General features: G+C 35.9%; 1 protein-coding gene across 3 annotated transcripts in view; it reads right to left on the reverse strand.

Moving 5' to 3' along the window:
• Positions 1 to 854: 854 nt before the first annotated feature.
• lsamp (limbic system associated membrane protein) overlaps positions 855 to 21,529 on the reverse strand; it is a 668,261-nt gene continuing 647,586 nt past the window's right edge. For all 3 annotated transcript variants that reach the window (XM_034310837.2, XM_053239590.1, XM_026943528.3), the window contains 4 exons: positions 10,489 to 10,620; positions 7,734 to 7,854; positions 5,777 to 5,925; positions 855 to 3,920 (listed from right to left, as the gene is read on the reverse strand). In XM_034310837.2, coding sequence (XP_034166728.1) covers positions 3,823 to 3,920; positions 5,777 to 5,925; positions 7,734 to 7,854; positions 10,489 to 10,620 — 500 coding nt within the window. In that variant the 3' untranslated portion in view covers positions 855 to 3,822. The remainder of the gene's footprint in view (positions 3,921 to 5,776; positions 5,926 to 7,733; positions 7,855 to 10,488; positions 10,621 to 21,529) is intronic.

The raw sequence follows: 21,529 nt of genomic DNA on the forward strand, positions 1-21,529 counted from the left end.
ATCTTTTCCTCCTAAAACACACAGCAGCGAGCGACACTAATGGCTGCTGTGCAAGCGGGAAAATGGCAGAAGGCTCAGTGTCACAGCTTCTTCCTCCACCTAGCGTTCGCTTCAGAAAACTGCTGCTGCGGGTTTCACGAAACCTCCGTAGTGATAGCACAAGATACACTCTAAACCGGGAAACTGACTCAATTCATGTTAATACTATATCCGTCCTACAAATGATTGAAAGAACAAACAAAACCTTTTTTAAAAAAGTGTTAACATTTTCAAAACCAACTTACAGTTTTTTTTTTTTTAAATTATTTTTTTTTTTACAAGGCACTTTTAATTACTTATTTATTTTCTAGAAATATCTACAGAACCAGAGAATTAAAAATTTAAAAGAGTTAAACTGTGAAAAATGAGTCAAGAAAACTATTTTTTAATTAAAAAACTTCCATCTTTACGGCATAGTATATCAAATATAGGATTTATTTACTTATTTATAATATTATTAGAAATATCTTTGCATTAGGTGTTTATATTTTGCTATATGATATTTAAGTTTAAAAAAAATAATAAAATATATATTTAAAATTAATTTTGCAAGGTATTTAGAAAGTGTGTCTGCATGATCTCACTTAAAACATTTTGTGTTTTGTGTTTTTTAAAGGAATTTTGAAAAACTGATAATTTACTAATAAATAAAAATGAATAAGGTTAATAATAATAATAATTAAAATAGACTCTAAAGGAACAGTTTGACCAAGATATTATGTCTGAGCTCTGTTAGTTTATTTGTTCCTTATATGATAAAAATAATTCACACCATGTCACACACCACCACAAATAAGCAAACGAACAAACAAACGAAAAGGAAAAGTCACCAGTTTAATCGCACCATGTCAAATTCAAATGACTTTATTTCGCTTCTGAACGTTTCATCGGTACTTTACAGTACGTACGATTTTTAAGAAATTGATTGCAGTAACCTTAGAACAAAACAAAGCTGTTACAAAATGTTGGCCGCGATGAAATGAGGGTGTAAAATTCACAGATACATATGCAAAGAAACAAAAAAATTTACAGGAAAACAAAGTTATGTGGGTGTGAAAGGCTAACACATGAGGCAGCTGTTTGCTAGCTAGACCTGGTAGCTTGTGTAAGTGCATTCACGTAAAACTCAAACATATAGACACACGTTTACACATCAGCATTCAACAGGTGGGACGCAAAACAATCACATTTTAGAGTAGGAGGACATTTACTGCGGAATTATGTGGAGTTATTTGGATAAAGCAATCCTTTGAATATTTTGCGAGAGGGAAAAATTTAGCCTAAAGGGAATCGCTAGCCCTTCATGATTAGCTTTGCCTACTCTAAACTGTGAAGAAGTTTAATCACACACACAGTTCTATGGCTGTATCCCAAATGCTAGAACTGTTCGAACATGTTAATAGTAGTAGCTAGCTAATCGCCTGTTAGCTTAATAACTCATGAGTTAGAGAGAGCGAGAGATCTACCACCTAAATGCTTGCCAAAATGGGAAACTAAACAAATACAACCACTAAATACAGCTATAGCTAAATTTAGTTAAATTCTGGGTCATTTCGCTAACTAGCCATGAATTCTAGCATTTGGAACAGAGACATGTTTGTAGATTTAACAAGGCATCGCCCCAGCTCATTGGCTGATGGTGCTGTCAATTACAATGTGGGCGGGGCTCGCAGTGTAAGCACACCAGAACAACATAACTCAAGGAAAAAAATCGAGCATCCTTCGTAACTTTACGAAGATTTTTAAATGAATCTACAAGGTGGACGAATATGACGAAGAAACATTAAATTATGTCGTATTTAAACAAAATGCAAAACGTCGCCTAGTTAACATAAACGTAGCAAGTGAAATTATAAAGAATTACAAACGTTATAATTCATCTTAAACAGTACAGCTTCTTATTTTTGTTTTTTGTTTTTTTGGCAACAAGCGCATAGCTTTTCTCATTTTTGTACTGGAATCATAATTACTTTCTATATAAAAACAAAAAATATGAAGATCGGCGCAAAGGTACAGTTGCTCTAACTTTCATCCGAGAGGTTACAGTAACGCGTTTTTCAATATTTAAAATCTTTTTGTCTCCTAATTGGTTTTACTTACAGGGTGCACCGAGATGCAACGCTACAAGTTAATCCTCGACAAATCCACTAGCCTATTAAGAAACATGGACGTAATATATTAATATTATTTTTTTTATAATATATTTATATATATATATATAAGGACAATGGATTCAAGTACATATATACAACGTTAATTGAAATCTTGAAAAAAAAAGAAAAACGTCAGCTTTGTTAGCTTCCATTCGAAAAATTCATAAAAGAAAGGAGAATTATTTTAAGAGAATAAAATAATAATAATAATAATAATAACAATAATAATAATAATAAGCAGAGCATTCATTGGTGTCGTACATTTCAGTCCAAAAAAGTCACACACAGATTAGCAGTATGGTACATTTTCCACAAATGGACACTGGAAGGTGACGGAACGTTTTTGTCCCCCAGAAAAACGGTTAAAATGGTGATCAGGACGATGAGATTTCGTTAAAGTGACGCCCAACATGTCAAAACTTGTGGAGTAAAACAACAACCAAAATAATAACAATAATAATAATAATAATACTAATAATAACAATACTCATCTCTCGGCACACGCCCTCATTTTGTAATTCTGTTGTTTAAGTAGTGCAACAAGAGATTCCCTTTTAATGAAAACTCTTACCTGTGGGAATTCTAGCAAGAGCCTTTTTCTATGAAAAGATACCTCAGTCCCCTGGCTTGCTAACCGCTAATCTTGACTGTTTCTTCTATAACATTTCATTTTTCACAGTTGCCTCACGAGAATTCGGGAATTCAGGAATTTGCAATCGTGAGAATGTATCGCTCTCACAAACCGAATCCATTAATTCATTTCAAACTCAAGCGCTTCAATTACACAGCAGCTAGCTAAGCTCCTTCACTAGCTTGGAGTTTGCTAACAGGAAGTGAGGTATCACTACATTTACTGTTATTTATTTTGTTTATTTGAAAGCTTTTTCGCTGGCTTGTTGTATGCAAAGATTCCTGACTGGTTCATTAGATTTTTGTCACAAGTTTCACTGTTAGCTTACAATTTACCTTTCAGCGCTAGAGTCAGGCATTACGTATACATATCTGCTAGCTAGTTAGCCCAAACTGAATGAGATGCTAATAAGGTTCAGGAGAAGTTCAGATGCTTCTTATAGGATTTAGCAAGGATTGAAAAGGTTCAAAAAATTACTGACTGGCTACTTTCCAGACAATGATGCTAAGCGCTAGTTGCTAAGTTGCCTAGGTGTAGCTTCATTTCCTTTTTCTAATGCTAGACATTCACGGTACACATTCAACACATACTGAAGGGAATTTTGGATAAATTGATTAAAATCTGTGTTACTTTTCTGAATTGGTTGATTTCACTGAAGTTAGCGTTATATAGCTCTTGCTAGATTTGTGACAAAACAAGCCAAACGAAAAACGAGTAAATAATAACAATTTATCATAGAAAGAGCATCTTGCTGCTTCCTTTCAGGTCTGGTAATCTTCTTTTTTTTTTATTTCAACACTAAAACACAAGACTAGCCCGTTCTGTTCAACTTTTGTAATTGGAAGTGTACCTAGTTTTGCGTGCAAGGAGGCACGGTTTATGCTGAATGGAAATGCAAACAGTCTGACGAAGAGAGGAAAAGGCGAGAGTTAGAGCGAGAGGAGGAATGAAGAAGAGAAGGATAAGGAGCGTGGTGGTGAAGGAGTGCAGCGCTGAGCATTAACACTTGAGTAGAGGCAGGAAGAAGGGCAGGAGGAGGAGCCACACTGACTGACACACGGAGGCGGAGCCATTGATGTCCCTCCCAGTTCCAGGTCCTCAAACACAGAGAAAGAGAGGAGGAAAAAAAGCGAGTGTGAGACATTGAATAGCTAAATGATGCAAATTCTAATGAAACGTAGTCAATTCTATAATATACGGACAACTCCAAAATTATTGGCACCCTTCAAGATTAATATTAAAAAAATACAACTAAGATTCCAACTCTCTCTCTCTCTCTCTCTCTCTATATATATATATATGAATATGTGTGTGTGTATATATATTATATACACACACACAAAACATTCCTATAAAAATGATAAACTATTGACAAGCCATTCATTGGTGCAGTGTGCCATCTGCTGGACAAAGTGAGAAATGCATTCTGAGAACTTTATGACATTTAATGGCAATAATAATAATAATAATAGTAATAATAGTAATAATAGTAATAATAATAATAAATAGAGTGCATTTCTGAAACCCAAAGATGCTTTAAATAACATAGACACAGTAAGTAATAACAAAACTGTGTAAAGTGTGACATCTGCTGTCCATAATGTGAATTGCATCCTGGGAATTTTCTCCTTATGACACCGTCTGTGATTGATTATTTTATATTAAGATAAATAAGATGAATTATCCTGTGATTAGGCTGAAGTGTGTAAACAGCCTGACTCAGAAGAAAAAGTGAGGTTTGTACTGTATCATCACTCTGTGATAAGATGATTAGCCTGTGGCTGGTATGAAAGCAAAATTTTGTGAGCTGTTGTTATTATCATAAGCACATTATGGTGACTTTGCTTTACGAGTTTCCCCCGGTTAAGACAGTTTGATATAAAAATTAGTCAGATTTTATACAAAAAAAGTTGTTTTCAATACAAATTCAAGGGCAAAAAACTACAATTCTGAAATTCTTAGCATCATTGTTTAACTACATACATTCCTAGCATATTATAAATTAATAAGAAATTGAGTAAAAATAAAAGACTCATTGGGCTAAGCATATTAATTAGTGGGATTAGTCTTTCTATGATCACCCAATATATTAGTGGGATTAGTCTCTGCATGCTAAATACAACTGCTAGTAGGATTAGTTTCTCTATGATAAGCAAATTTACTAGTGGGTTCAAGTTCTGTATGCTAAACACCTCTTCTAGTGGGATTAGTCTCTGCATGCTAAATACAATTACTAGTGGGATAAGTTTCTCTATGATAGGCAAATATAGTAGTGGGTTTAAATTCTGTGTGTTAAAAAGAATACTAGTCTCTGCTAAACAAATTCTCTAGTGGGATTAGTCCATATATGTTAAGGAAATATATTAGTGGGATTAGTATTTGTATGCTGAACAAATGTATTAGTGGCACTAGTTCTTCTAAGCCTAATATTTTTACTACTGGGATTAGTCCCTCGATGTTATGCAAATTACTGGTGGGATTAGTAGCCTTAGTCTCTGCTAAACAAGTTTCTAGTCCTTGGCATTTTTTTTCTAGTGGGGTTGGGCCTTCTATGTGAAGCAAGTTATTAGTAGGATTAGTAGGATTAGCCTCTGCATGAAAACAAATTTCTTTGCATGCCAAGTAATTTTTAATTACAGTAAAGTTACTTAGCATGACATCAGAGACTAGTAAAATTACTTGGCATGCAAAGACTAATCCCCTAGGAAATTTGTTTATCATGCAGAGGCTAATCCTAGCCTCTGCATTGGGATTGGGATTGGGATTAGCCTGTGTATGCTAAATAGTTTTACTAGTGGCGTTAGTCCCTGCATGCTAAACAAATTTACTTCAGTTTTTAAAATATGAATTATTATAATTTATTAACAGCCATTAACCAAAATCCACTTGTAATCCATTTTAGCCTACTGTGTGTGTAATAGAGTGTTTTTTTGTGTGTGAAGTGTGTACTCACTGTAGAGAAACACACTAGCGTTGTGTATGCCCAGCCGGTTGGTGGCCACGCAGGTGTAGTTTCCATAATCGTCCTCCGTGACGTTGGCCACAGTGAGCTCAGTGCGAGAGCCAACAATGTGAATACTAATCCCCTGCATGTTCGACAGCCTGGAGAGAGAAAGAAAGAAAGAAAGAGAGAGAGAGAGAGAGAGAGAGAGACATAGAGACAGAATAGGAGACAGAGAGAGAGATTTATAATTAAGTGAACCTGCACTACACTGCATAGAACAACTTTTGAAGATATAAACATGTCAATAATAGACAGGAAAATGCATGCAATTAAAACACTCACTATATTTACAGCCTTAAAGAGAGTGAGCACTTCATCAGCACTCTGCTATCAATAGATCATTTAGCACAATTTAAAAATACTCAACACACAGGCTGCAACATTAGCATGCGAGCAGGATTAAAACACTGGAAAACATTTTACAATATTTTATATAAGTAGAAGCGCACACGCTAAATGCAGTCAAGTTCTAACGGTGTAGAAATCTCAGTATTTTAAGTTTCATGATTACAGGATTAGTCCCTGCATGCTCAGAAATTCTACTAGTGGGTTTAAGTCCCTTATGCTAAGCAAATATACTACTGTGATTCATCTATGCATTCTTGATTAGTCCCTCTATGCTTAGCAAACTACTGGGATTAGTCTCTGCATGTTAAGAAATTTTACTTGTGGTACTGGTCCCTCTGTGACAAGCAAATTAACTACTGGGATTACTGTTTACATGCTGAGCAACTTTATTAATGGGATTAGACCTTCTATGCAAAAACAAATTTACTAGTCCATATATAATTTTATAGCGGGATTAGTCTCTTTATATTTAGTAACTTTACTTGAGAGATAGGTCTCTGTATGCTTAGTAAATTTATTCATGGCATTAATTTCTGCATGCTTAGCAAATTTACTAGTGGGATTAGTCCCTTGATTCTAAACCAATCTACTAGTGGGATTAGTCCATATACAATAAGGAATTTTACTAGTGGGATTAGTCTCTGCAAGACAAACTAATGTACTAGTGGGATTAGTCTGTGCATGCTAAGCAAATTTATTAGCGGGATTAATCTATGCATGATAAGCAGCATATTGAGTAGCGGGATTAGTCTTTGCATGCTAAGCAATCTTACTAGTGGGATTAGTCCCTCTGTGATAAGCAAATTTAGTAGTGTACTTAGTCTCTGTATGCTAAACAAATGTACTAATGGGTTTAGAACAAAGTCATTAGTAGGATTTCTGTTTGAATGCTAAGCAATTTTACAAGTGGCATTAGTCTTTGCATGCTAAGCATATTTTCTAGTGGGATTAGTTTCTCTCCATGATAAGCACATTTACTACGTGGATCAGTTTGTAATAAAAGTACTGGGATTCATTTTTACATGCCAAACAAATTTACTAATATGTTTAGTTTTTACATGCTAAGCATATTTAGTAGTAGCATTAGTTTCTACATGCTAAGCAAATTTGTTAGTGGAATTAGTCCATACTTTAACTAATTAGATTAGTCTTTGCATGCTAAGCACATTTACTAGTGGGATTAGTCTCTGCACACTAAACACATTTGCTAATGGGATTATTTCCTAATTAATTAGTGAGATTTTTTTTTTTTTTTCACATGCTAAGCAAATTTAGCAGTGGCATTAGTTTCTGTATACTTAGCAAACTTACTAGTGGGATTAGTTTTTGTATTCTTATCAAATTTAATAGTGGAATTAGTCACTATTGGCTAAGGAAATGTACAAGCAGGATTACTTCCTCCATGCTAAGTGTATTTGTTCCTCAGTGTAATTGAATTTACAAGTGGAATTAGTCCCCCACTGCTAAGTGTATTTACTAGCAGTATCAGTTCCTCTCCAGTAAGTGACAGTCCCTCTATGCTAAGTGTGATAGGTGTGTATACTAGCAAAGACTGTACCTCTTGTCGTCTCGGTACCACTCAAACTCTGGTTTGGGCACTGCGGTGGCGTCGCACTGCAGAACTCCCTGGCGTCCCACCTGTGTCTCCGAGCTCCTAGACCCTTTAATAAAAGGCGGATCTATACGGAAGAGAGTTACAACAAAAACAAAACCTTCATCTTCTACACAATAGAAAACAAAAGATAAAAGCAGATAAAAGAAGATGAAGCACTGAGGAGAGAGAGACACACTGCAGCCACTGCTGTAAAATATATTACACTCAGTCACAGCCTGAGAGATGGTAAATAAACACACAGCGGCTCTAACGCAGTTATAGATTATGATCCTTGTATTATATTACTTTATTTATCCTCCTCAGTGCTGAGACTGGAAACTTTACCAATAAACACTTCACTGCTGCATATTAAACAGTGTAATATATTCAGTGTGTGTGTGTGTGTGTGTGTGTGTTTGGGTGGAGAGTGTATACACAGGCTCATCAGGGTCCTGTCATCTCTCAGTATGACGCATTGTGGGAACTGCTGAAAGGATTCCTAACGTTACTAAATTCAGTTTAATTACATTTTTATAAAGCACTTCTAACAACAGACGTCGTCACAAAGCAGCTTTAAAGGATCGGGATGTAGATTTTAGAGCCCTAATGAGAAGAGAAATTGAACTTAATTGAGAAATTTAAGGCTTAATTGTTTTAAATTTGTTTTGGCATAATGAGATTTCTACCACAGCGCTGTTGAATTCTGGATTCTGATTGGTCAGAAGGTGTTGGTTCATTTTCTATAATAAGCTCTGACTGCAAATCAGATATTTATGTCAATTTGCTTGTTCTAATACGTTTTCATTTCTACAGTAAACAGATTAGAAATCATTGATATGAAGTTTTCTATAAGGAGACATTTATTTAACATTCATGGAAGGAGTCTCCAGTGTCATGGAGTATTTTATTCTTTATATATTAGACACAATTCGAGATATTTTCACTGGCTTAGATATTATTGTTTTTTTGCATTATTGGTGCCATGCTGTTCATTATGCTAATCATCGATTTGTTTCTGTTCTTTTTTTGATGTGGAATAAATTCTCATCCATAATTGAAAAGAAAAATAGTTATTTTTTAAAATTAATATATCAAAATGTTATTGGTGTATGATTATATTTTTATGATTAAATAAGTCTATTATAGCAATTTGGCTTGATTTGTTGCAAATAAATCAGTTGATTTAATAAATTAAAAATGCCAAAAAAAAAAACACCAAACAAACCTGCAAGAAGACAAAGTCTAGCAGTACAAAAAAAAAATTTGTGTAATACGCTAAAAAACCCAGTTCTGTGGCATTGCAAACCCCTTTCTTCCTGAACAGCAGGTAGGATTGATTGGCAGGGACAGGCTTTCAGGCATGTTTTGTTATATGCCACTTGGGTGCAAAGGAAAGTCGTGAGGAATGAGCCGCAGTCGGCAGCAGGGCTAAAGAGACGGCGCTGGAGGGGGCGCCGAAATGAAACACGAGTCGACCCGGTGCAGACAAAAAGGTCAGTTTTCGATATCAGCCTTGACTTTTGGAGCAAATATCAGCAGGAAAGAGAAGAAATGAGACTGCTGCTGAAGTCGAAATTTTTTTTAAATGCTTTGAATAACTTTTTAAAACATGCTGAATGCTAATTTATGTCTGAAGCATGGAGATATTGATATTGCCACAGGCTAAATATGAAAAAAAAAAAAAAAACATTTCTGTATCGTCTCTAATAAACTATTCAATCAATCATTTACTTGCATGCCATATTAGCATATTAGCATGCCATATTCACTTATGTTCACGTTATGTATTATTGTTATGTAGTGTTACTAACACACCATTAAGGATGTATTTATGTATTTATTTTGTTGCTGAGGTGGAGAAAGCCGCAGAGAAATTATTCTTTTCCTGAAGGCGATAATTAGGACATAATATCATTTTTGTTGTTGATATTTAAAATGGTGGATGGTATTGTCACTCAGACTGAGGAAACTGTTCACAAATAAGAGTTTTTCAGCTGAAATTCACTGAAAATACAACTAGGTTGTTTAAACATGCTTAGTTTTGTAGGAAAGGTCAAGCTAGCTAGCTAGCTAATGCTCACTAGCGCTACACTTAGCATTTTGAAAATCTAAAAATATAAATAATAACAGTGATAAAATCGTTAATTGTCATAGCAATGTTTTTAAATACTGTTTTGCTTAACAGTCATATATCTGGTTGTAGATTGACATTAGTTGTTCTCGTAGTTGTTAGCTATCTAACATAGCACTAATTGATAGATGATGTATTTAAAAGCTAATATCAAGATTATAGTGTTTTGCTCACTGCTGTTATTCGTGCTATTCGTATTATTCGTTCATCTGCTCATATGGAAATGATCTAGAAGCTAGCTATACCTGTAACAAACAATAGTTAGCTATCTAGCTTTGCCTTTGCTATAATGCTAAACATGCTTTAAAAGGCTAGTTGTGTTTTTTGCTAATCTCAGAAGCTAGCAAGAGACTATGAAGACTATTAATTAACAAATATTCCTAATGAAATGGAGCTTAGCTCTGTATTTCTGTCAACTAAAATGCTAGCCAATAAAGACAGGAAATAATTTTTCTTCAAACAAAAAAACCCCTTCAACTGTCATAATATAAAAATCTTCAATTAATCATAATTTGTCAACAGAAGTGAAGGAGTTATCATGATAGACAAGTTTAAAATGTTTTTTCATCTTTGCACTCAGGTACTTACAGTTGACGACCACGTTGACGTACTTGACGTCGGGTGTAGCGACGTCGTTGCTAGCCTTGCACTCGTAGCGGCCGGCCTGAGTGCGCATGATGCCGGAAATTTCCAGATACTCGCCCACGTCCAGGGTCTCAGCTGTCAAGAAATAAAACAGAATCAATATTAGCATCAGTGTCATCATCTTCATCATCATCCTCATCAACAGGGACGCAGCGATACAGATACTGGTATCAGATATTGGTCTGATACCATGCTAATTTGTTAAAAGTTGTAAAAAAATGCTCTTATACCAACATCCAATACCAGGTGATCCAATATGACATTGTTGCTAATGACAAATGACACAAAATGACATTGATCTGGACACATTTCACGATTAATAATGTTGATCAAAGTAAAGCAGACTGCAAGCTGTATTCTGTGAAAATATCTACAGGGGGAACTACAGGATGAGTCACCTGATAAAACATCTTCAACTTAGCACCAGGAGTTCACTGGTAGCAGCACACAGCGAAAACAAACGCTGTGGTAAATGCTAGGGTTGAAGTTAGGGCTAGGTGAGGAAAAAAATGTTTAAAGATAACAATAGTGAGTGAAAATAACTGTCATTGACATCAAGGGACTCGGACATGATGAAAACAAAACCAGACATTTACTTAGAGCTGTGCAGAAGCACTTTCCCGAAGTGAAACAAAACCTGCTCTGTGTTTGGAACCCTACTCGATCCAAGCTAACTAATGTAGCTAGCTAATACACATCATTTAAAAGCAACTCACGTGAAATAAAATGTTTCTTGAAAGTCCACGACTGATTAATACTAATTCAGTTACTAATTTTGCTATCAGTAGTAGCTAGTGCATCACTAGTAACTAATGAGGACATTGTTGTTGATATTCAAAATGGTGGATGATATTGTTAGTCAGACTGAGGAAACCGTTCACAAGTGTGAGTTTTCTCAGCTGAAATCAGCTAAAAAGGCAACTGAGCTTTTTAGTTAGCTTTCTAGCAAAAAAAAAAAAAAAAATCCAAGCTAGCTAGCTAGCTAACTAGTGTGTAATAAAGTTACAGTTTCCTAAAACTGCTTAAAAGACAACTAGGCTTTTTTAGTTAGCTTTTGTAGCAAAAATCCAAGCTAGCTAGCTAACTAGTGTACAATAAGGTTAAAGTTTCCTAAAGCTGCTAAAAAGGCATCCAAGCTTTTTAGTTAGCTTTTGTAGCAAAAATCCAAGCTAGCTAGCTAACTAGTGTACAATAAGGTTAAAGTTTCCTAAAGCTGCTAAAAAGGCATCCAAGCTTTTTAGTTAGCTTTTGTAGCAAAAATCCAAGCTAGCTAGCTAACTAAGATTTTTTAGTTGGCTTTGTTTTCAAGCTAGCTAGCTAACTAGTGTTCAACAAGCTTACAGTTAGCATTAGGGATCATTTCCATCAGGGCTGGTGAATGTAAAATAAATAATAACAGTGATGATATTGTTAATTGTCATAGATAGCATTTTTGATGATCATTCATATTTTTGCTTGTAGACTGACATGATGACGTTTAGCTACCTAGCATAGCGCTAATCGAGTTATTAACGAGCTTAAGTTTGCAGCTCCTGTTTGAAGCTGCACTAGACGGAGTCAGTTTATTAGTTAATTCAGTGGAGATAAAACCACTGCATTAACTAATAAACTGACACAAATAAAACACTTCATCAGGAAGCTAACTTTTCATGAGCGCAGATTCTAAAATGATTTGGTGGAAGGAGGCCAAAGAGCATATACGAGCTGATAATTAGGCTTCTAAATAACACGCTTGCCAAAATCTAATGAGAGACGTGCTCGACCCTGAACCGTCTCATACACACTTTGAAAGAGCGTGTGTATGTGTATGTGTGTGTGTGTGTTTGTGTGTAGGACGACCTAGCATATCTGAAAGCATCTTCTCTGGCTGTTCCTGCCCTCGCTAGTCTGCGTGTAGGTGTGTGTGACTGCTTGTCTTAATTAGCATGCCTCGTTATGGAACCCTCGTTCCTTCTAACTCACCAAAGGCATTGTGGGTAACCGGAGGTGGACGCTGACTGGTGAGGTGAGTGTTAATGGAGGAGAAAAAGTGTTATTTTGAGATGAGATGATAATGAGTCTTAACTAACAGTAAAAAAAGGGAGGGAGTTTAATTGTACATGTTTACATTTAAAACATTTGACCAACTAAATTTTTAATTATTTTTAAATATTATTCTTTAGGAATTAGGTAATCAATACTGTAATACTCCAGCTAAATCTATTGAAGATATTTCTTTGGCCAAATGTCGACCCATGTTTGAATAAATGCAAATTATGCTCATGCTCATGCTTTCATTTTCTAAAGTGATGTAAATCGTGTAAAGGTACTTGAGAGAGTCATGCTGTTACTGACGCTGAGTTTGATCTAGGATCCTACACGTGATAGTCACGTTAATCACACACATTTCTCCATTTAACCACAAACTGTTTGGCTGTCAGCCTCTAAAACATCTTACTTTTTTGCACCGTGATGAATATTTTGTCCTGACAGCGACAGAAAATGTGACGCTTTGGCAGGAATTAAAATGCAGAAGACTGAATCGGTGAACCAGTCACGAAAAGAATTATTAGATATATATTTTTTTTGCTTCTTGCATGTGCTGATGTAGTAAATTGCATGCACAATTTAATCGATCCAAACCCGAGTTCATGAAATCATAATGTGTATGCAGTTTTTTATGCTTTAAATGTTATTTTGAGTATTTTAAACAAAATGCATACTTACTAATTATTAATTCATATTTTTTATATTACTTTTTAATAATAAATGGATGAAAAACGGTGTTGTTGTTTAATAACGGGGGGAAAAAAATCGTATAATTGTTATAGCTGCTGTATTCTGAATTCGGATTAAAGACTTTATAGAAAATCTCATTCTGGATTCTGATTGGTCAGAAAGCATTGATGAATTTTCTATAAGAGCAGCTTTGACAGTAGTGCAGCTGCAGATCACAGAGTTATATTAATGCACTCGTTCTAATACGTTATCGTTTCGATAGTAACAGCTCAGTAACAGTAACAGCTCAAAAAATAGTATTCTCAGGTACAATTTGTGCAGTTTTATAAGGAAATGAGCTGTAAGTATTACTGAGCATCTTGCAGAAGCAGCCACAGTTCTTCTAGAGACTTTGACTGTCACACTTGCTTCTTATTTTTGCAGCAAAACCCAGCAGCCTTCATTATGTTTTTTTGTCTAAAAAGTGGTTTCTTATGGAATCTGCTGCTTTCTTTACTGACATACAAACAGTTTTCTGTAACATTTAATTTTGTGCTGGAAAACTAATGTTTGGAATCTAAAATGTTTTTGTACTGAATCCATAATGTAGAAGTGATAAAATAAAAATCTATAACAAAGTTTGTACCAAAAAATAGGTTGCCTAAGACTTTTGCACAGTACTATATATATATATATATATGTGTATATAAGTCATGTGAAAAAATTAGGACACCCCATTAAATATTCAGTTTTTTATTAAGAAATGTCAGCATGTCAATTTCTGATCTTGTTTTAATTTGTACCTGTAGATGAAAGTGATGTAATTGCATGTAAACAACAAAAAAAATCACTTTGTTTTCACATATTAAACAAAAGAAAATCAACAAAAAGGAGTATTTCAACTGAGGAAAAAGTTAGGACACCCTATGCCCTAATAGCTAGTGTTTCCCCCTTTGGCTGAAATCACCTCAATGAGACGTTTCTTGTAGCCATCTACCAGTTTCTGACATTGACTGGAAGAAAGTTTCCCCCACTCCTCAATGCAGAATTCTTTCAGCTGTGTGATGTTTGAGGGGTTTCTTGCACTCACAGTCCGTTTCAAATCACCCCACAGGATCTCAGTAGGATTTAGATCTGGGCTTTGACTTGGCCGTTCCAGAGCTCTCCATTTTTTACTCTTCAGCCAGTCCTTGGTGGATTTACTGGTATGTTTTGGGTCATTGTCATGTTGCAAGGTCCAGTTCCACTTCAGCTTCAGTTTTTTGACAGATGGTCTCACATGTTCCTCAAGCACCTTCTGATAGAATTCATAGTGGAGTCTCTGATGGTGAGGTGGCCAGGACCTGCTGCAGCAAAGCATCCCCAAACCATAACACTTCCACCTCCATGTTTCACAGCTGGTATGAGGTTCTTTTGCTGAAATGCTGTATTTGGTTTACGCCAAACATGCCCTCTGTTATGGTGTCCAGATAATTCAATTTTACACTCATCTGTCCAAAGCACATTATTCCAGAAGTCTTGGCCTTTGTCTATGTGTTCTTTGGCAAACTTCAGTCTTGCCCTCATGTTTTTCTTAGACAGCAAATGTTTCCTCCTTGCACACGTCCCATGATAATTAAAGTTGTGCAGTCTCTTTCTGATTGTAGATTCATGCACTTTGACATCAACTGTAGCAAGAGCTTGCTGTAGGTCCCCTGATGATATTTTAGGGTTTTTGGAGACTTCTTTAAGCATCTTCCAGCTTGCTCTTGGGGTGAATTTGCTTGGACGGCAATTTGCTTTGAGATCTTTTTATATCCCTTACCAGACTCATAAGCATCAACAATCTTCTTTCTGAAGGCCTCAGAGAGCTCTTTGAATCTCACCATGGTGATAGCTCTCACTTCAACAATTAAGAGCAAACCAAACTAAATGTCTGAGGTTTAAATAAGGCAAGCCTCCTTCAACATGCTCTGTAACCATGTTCTAATAATTTGCACCTGATGTGATACACCTGTAGGCCATTTTAGCCATTTTAAGTACAAATAAATGTGTGTCCTTAACTTTTCCTCACAAGAAATTGGATTTCTTTTAAACTACATTTTACAGATCATTTTAAAAAGACTTTTCTTTGGCTTTATTTGTTTAGTTGTATTACTTGAATCTCCCAGTATTGTTAAAATGAAGATCAAATGTCTGTATGTTTAACTATGTTAAAAAAAAAAACACAGGCTTTCATGGGGTGTCCTATTTTTTTTTTTTACTATATATATATATATATATATATATATATATATATATATACACACACACACGCACACTCACACTTCCGTACCTGACTGTATGTATATATATATATATATATATATATAATTACTTAATTCAAATTCAAGTTCCACATGATTAAGTTACATTAACACAATTTGTTTTCATACCTCCAGCTTGATTTGATCGTGTATTTTCAAAGCCCTTGAATAAATTCAAAGCCCGCGCTCTCAGCCAAGCTGAAGATCAAACCACTGGCATTGTGAGACAGCGATATTTCCCGCTGCGCTATTATTATACCACACATGCTTTAAGTTCATTTTTATACTACATCCATTCCTTTGCGTCAGCGTGAGCGTCCTTGCGAGATTTCATAACATAAATGGATCACGTTAATACTACATGTTCATGTTATACACGTTCACATTCCCTCTACGTAATTGAACCAAGTTTTTAGAAACTTGTTTAACTTAAATTTAGTATAAGCAATAAAATCTTGTTTTGATAAGAAACTTCATATTTTTATCTAAACTCTATGTAATATGTTTTTTTTTTAATGTGACCGATTGCATATTCCCCCCTTTTCTTTTCCAGTGTAATGTTTTTTCCATCATTTTGGATATTACGAGTAATTTTCCCTCCATTTTACTTTTACTTGATGCCTTCTCACGCGAGTTACTTTTTAATATGTATTGGAATTTGCACGCTATTTTTGATGAATAAAACCATTGAAAAATCGTGATATGTTTTATAATCATTTATGCGTGAAAGGATTAAAATATTATTGTGCAGAAAATGTGTTGTATTTTTTTTTATTTGGATTATAAACAAGATGCCGACATCCAGGCAGCACAGACACAGAAAGCATGAAATGAAATGAAATGACAAACGAACACGCAGACTATTTTCTCTTTTCTTTTATTATCCCACACATAAAGACAGTTTCTTTGGGAATCCGTCTCTCTCTCTCTCTCTCTCTCTCGTTCTCTCTGTGTCTCTGTGTGATTGGAGCTGCTCTGAATCACATCTCATATTCGTTTAACATCATGCTAATGCAGAGCAGGAGCATCATCACCGTGTGTGTGTGTGTGTGTGTGTGTGTGTGTGTGTGTGCAGAGCGAAGTAAGGAGCGAGGGCTAATGTGGCGGAGCCAAGAGGGAGAAAATGGAGTGCCAAATTCATTTTCTTTTCAATCTCGGTAATCACCTCATATTGTCACGTACAGGAGAAAAGAATCTGTAAAGAGGAAAAGAATATGTGACACACACACACACACACACACACACACACACACACACACACACACAAACACACAGACAGTGATACTGTCACGTACAGGAGAAAAGAATCTGTAAGGAGGTAAAGAGTATGTGACAATCCACACACACACACACACACACACACACATATTTGTACTTTGTGAGCTGTCTCATTGACAATGTATATTACTGAAGCAAATTACTTATAGTTATTTTTGCATCATGGGGACCAACCAATCGAATCTCAGAACTCATCAATTGGTCCTCATAAAGGGCTAAAAACTTGTACACACACACACACACACACACACACACACACACACACGCTACATTCCACCCACTCTTTGTCCTGAGGGTCGATGTTGTAGAACTGCAGATATGCGTTTTATATATGCATGAATTATAGAAAGTCTGCCAGTGTTGTCCTTTGCCATCTCCTTTCAGCGCAAACATCCTTCTTCTCCACTCATTAACATCTCTGTTAGTGTCTGAGGTCAGAAAGTTAGTGTGTGTGTGTGTGTGTGTGGACAGTGATGGCGTGTTTAATCATTAAAAAAGAGCTTAGCAAAGAAAAAGGTGATGGTGTCAGACAAGATATTTCATGATTTTTTTTCAGAATGATTGACTCCATATAGTGAATGTAACAAGAAAAACCATGAAAACACTCTTAAAATATTGATATTTGTCAGATAATTAAGGGTTCTTAGAGACCCTCGGGGCTTTGGGAAACACTGCTGTAGGGATCTATACACAGAACCTGTAAAGGTTCCTTCAGGGAGAGAGTTAATATAGCTTTCTTTCTTTTAATTTGTATTTTCTTAAATCATTTTATGTTACATCACATTACATCATATTTGATAGCGAAAAAATACAAATCTACGAAAAATACCCTCCATTTTTTCGGGGTTTGCTCGTACTTAAAGGCAGGACCCTATCACAGATGCTTCTAATCAAGAAAAATCTGGCAACCTCGGAGGCGCGAACTACACGCAGATGATTTTAATAGTCTGAATTCGAAGCTCAGAAAATCAACTTCAGTAGGTGCGGAACCCCACTCTGAATACGAGGAACTTTCCCTGTGTAAATATCAAAAGAGGTCACAGTTTTGACTTTAGATTCTGAATACAGCCTAACCTCTCTAAAAAACCTCAAATCTAAACGGAACTAACAAATTAAGTGATTTTGATTCACTGTCAACATTATAGCTAATGCCTAGCATTGTCAAAGACACAAACACGACGTTTTATTAAGCTCAGAATGGCGTTCTTGTACACGGCAGTGGCGGTTTTACTTTCTCGGAGCACAGTAAGCAGACAATGCATTATGTATCTATTATATTTTAGCATCAGGAGGGAAAATTGTGGCTCTGTATGCAGCGGGCAACGTCCTGCCTCCACACGGATTCCACAGATTTATCCATTTCGGTCATTGCCGAGTTAAATGCGAGTGATGTAGGGTGTGATCTCATCAAGAGTAAACATGAGCATGTGAAGCTAATATACAAAAGAAAAAAACAAGCAAATTTTAAAATAAATACAAATAGATTTGTATTAATAAATATAGAAATATTGGTATTAATAAATATAAATAAATATATAAATAGACATATAAATAAATAATAATATAATAATAATATAAATATCAAACATATAAAATAATATGTTTAAATAAATAAATAAATAAATGGAAGAACATATCTGAACGTAACGAAGCAAAAGTATGTTTTTTGTCTTTACAAATTTGTTTTAAAAATATAGCAATATTAAAACCATTAAAAAAAAATTTCTGAAAGTTACTCGAGCAAATGTAACACACATAAATTATTTATTTATTTATTTATTTATTTATTAATTAAGATTTTTAAAAATATTTTGATTGATCATTTTACAGACAACAAAATTCTTACATTCGGAATTATTATTATTATTATTATTATTATTATTATTATTATTATTTCTCAAAAAAAGTGTACAATCTGTGATTTACTCTATCAGTCTATATTATTTACACCTGAGACAAATCCATATTTTAGAGTTTTATATAAAAATGAAACCTTTCTGAATATTTATCACTAATTTTTGGACAACAGTACTGACTGCGTTAGTTCACTCCTCTGCGTTTACTTGTTATCTGTACGTCTTTCTTTATAAATCCGGCATTCGCACAGAAACAGAAACACAAAGATCTAAAGCAGTCAGAACATTTCTGCGGTGTCGAAACGCCTCACCTGAATGCAGACGATGAAAAGTTTGTGTATGTGTTTGTGTGTAATGCATCACTGTGACACACGAATGTGCTCACATTCATAAATTACCACAAAGGAGCTTACAGCAGCGCAAACCCATGAAGCATTGCAGCGTAACAGCGCATCCTGATAGGTGTGTGTGTGTGATTTAAACACACACATTCATCACTTCAGTGTAAAAAGCTCCGAGAGGATACGCATCACTTCCCAGCTTCCTGTGAGTGTAGAGTCAGAAACTAGCGATAAAACGAACGTAGAGTGAAAATGATCCACGTGCAGTTCACACCTCCGAGATTTCCAGTCCTGAAGATGTCAGAAAGCTGACACTGGAGACTCCTTCCATAAAATTTGAATAAACATCTCCTTCACCACATCAACGATTAATGATTATGCACATTTTAAAAACATTTTTATGAAAGTACACTCCAGTTGCAGCACCATGTTGGTTTTCCTCTACAGACTCCGCCCCTTTTTGATCCACAGTGTGTCCCACACTTCTGTACACACACATCAGTTAGAATAGTACACAAGTATGTGATTTGAGACAGCTGCCAACACCAACAACAGGCAGTGTGTGTGTGCGTGTGTGTGTGTGTGTGTGTGTGTGTGTGTGTGTGTGTGTGTGTGGGGCGCACGTTTGATCGATTACGGCGGCAGTTTCAAATGAGAGGTCACGATCTGCAAAAAGCCTCAGAAGAAGTGTGTGGGATGAAACACACACACACACACACACATACACACACACACACACACACACACAGTGCTGTATCAGTGAGTATGCACATGAAAAAAAAAACACATCCCCTCTCTCTCTGTCTCTGTCTCTCTGTCTGTATCTCACACACACACACACACACACACACATACAAATGCCATTGTTCTCACTAGTTGCTTCAGTTTGTTTTAGAAAAATCGCTCATAAGAGAGTTAAAAAGCGTTTCAGAATCATCAAGAGAACGAAAACCGAAGAAGCGGCCATGTTTTATTCACGAGCTTCATTTTTTAACCGTCGTGTCGCAATCATCTCTTTATTTTTGTCTAAATGAATACTAATTAATTCTGGGAAAAAAACGAGTCCCAGCGACCTTGAAGCGGCGTTTTAGTTACTTTTGTCTTCGTCTAATCCCGCAAGGCTCGGCTGGTGTTTTAGCAATAAATTCAGTTCTTCTTTTAGCGCACGTCACACAAAAGCCATCGCTCCCTTCTCACACTTTTCCTCCTCGAATAAGCGGCGAAATGAATTGAAGGGATTTGCTCGAGTCATTAAACCAAAAGAGGCTTCGATGCTAGCATTCCGACCGAGTCATTTATTATTCATGCATTTTCATGTGTGTTTATTGAAATATCACGGGGTTAGAAGCAGACACGGGCGATTTTCCCTCGGCTCCAGTGGGACGATTCAGCCTTGCGTTATGCTACTTCATTAACACAAAGCTAACTGAGAAGAAAAGACATGATAGCGTGAGACATGGCACGTATTTAAAGCCTTATTTAGACTGGAATACTTTTATTAACAAAATATCATTAACCTTGTCCGAATCTGTCACATTAGGGATATTTTTTACGGGCTGATCAGGAAAGATTACGCCGTATTTTACGTTCTATAAAATGAGCAGTAGTAAAAGATAATAATCCCGCCATGTTGGTAAAGATTACATTATATCCTGTGAGAAACGAGAAAGAAAATAGAGACGATGTGTCTGTAAATCGCTTCCGTGTGTTTTTATGTAAAAGTTCCTAGCACACTTAAAGCCTACATACGTATTATGATCATGTGACCTACAGAAATAATGGCCCTCTCCTACAATAAATGCTTATAATAAGGATCAAAACAATCAGTTTGTATTAAAATGATGTGTGTGTGTGTGTGTAGTATGCATGAAATTTTAAGCGTGATGAGCATGTACTTCATGAAGATCTGCGAGATCTGCGAGATCGCTTATCCCGTGCGAATCACGCAGCACGTCGGGGAAACTAATCCCGTCCGAATAGTACTTAATTCAGGTCCCTGGTGTGTTTTTGCGTTCATCACGCTGCATGCTTGCCTCAGCTTAGCATTATTGTGAATTTCAGATTTCGTCCATAAAATCAAGACAGCTTTGTGATACGTTCCTAACCCACGACACGCCATGAAACATTAACATTAACATTAACATTAACATAAACAGCTAGCTGCTGTGTCCTGAAGCCAGCTGTGCTGTGCTGTGTGTCTGTGTTCAGAACCTCTGCACACTTCATCTCTCTGAAAAAGGCCTTAAACAGCCCTGAGATCTCTCTGATCGGCTTTTTTGTATTTACTCCTGAGCTGCAGAGGAATACGGCCGACTTTACACACAATCCTTGCTATACTGCGCTCCGAATCCCAGCTCACAGCACTTAATACAGCTAGGAAATACAGTATGAGAAGACGAGGAAACAGCTGCTCAACCATATAACGGTGTTTGATCGCTGATCGTATGTAACAGTGTGAGGTAAAGCAGGACTTTATATATGTTACAAGTTATAGTCCTGCAGTTGCTAGTCAACTAAACCATGCACT

The sequence above is a fragment of the Pangasianodon hypophthalmus genome, chromosome 14 (genome assembly GCF_027358585.1).
Source record: "Pangasianodon hypophthalmus isolate fPanHyp1 chromosome 14, fPanHyp1.pri, whole genome shotgun sequence".
Taxonomy (NCBI): Eukaryota; Metazoa; Chordata; class Actinopteri; order Siluriformes; family Pangasiidae; genus Pangasianodon; species Pangasianodon hypophthalmus.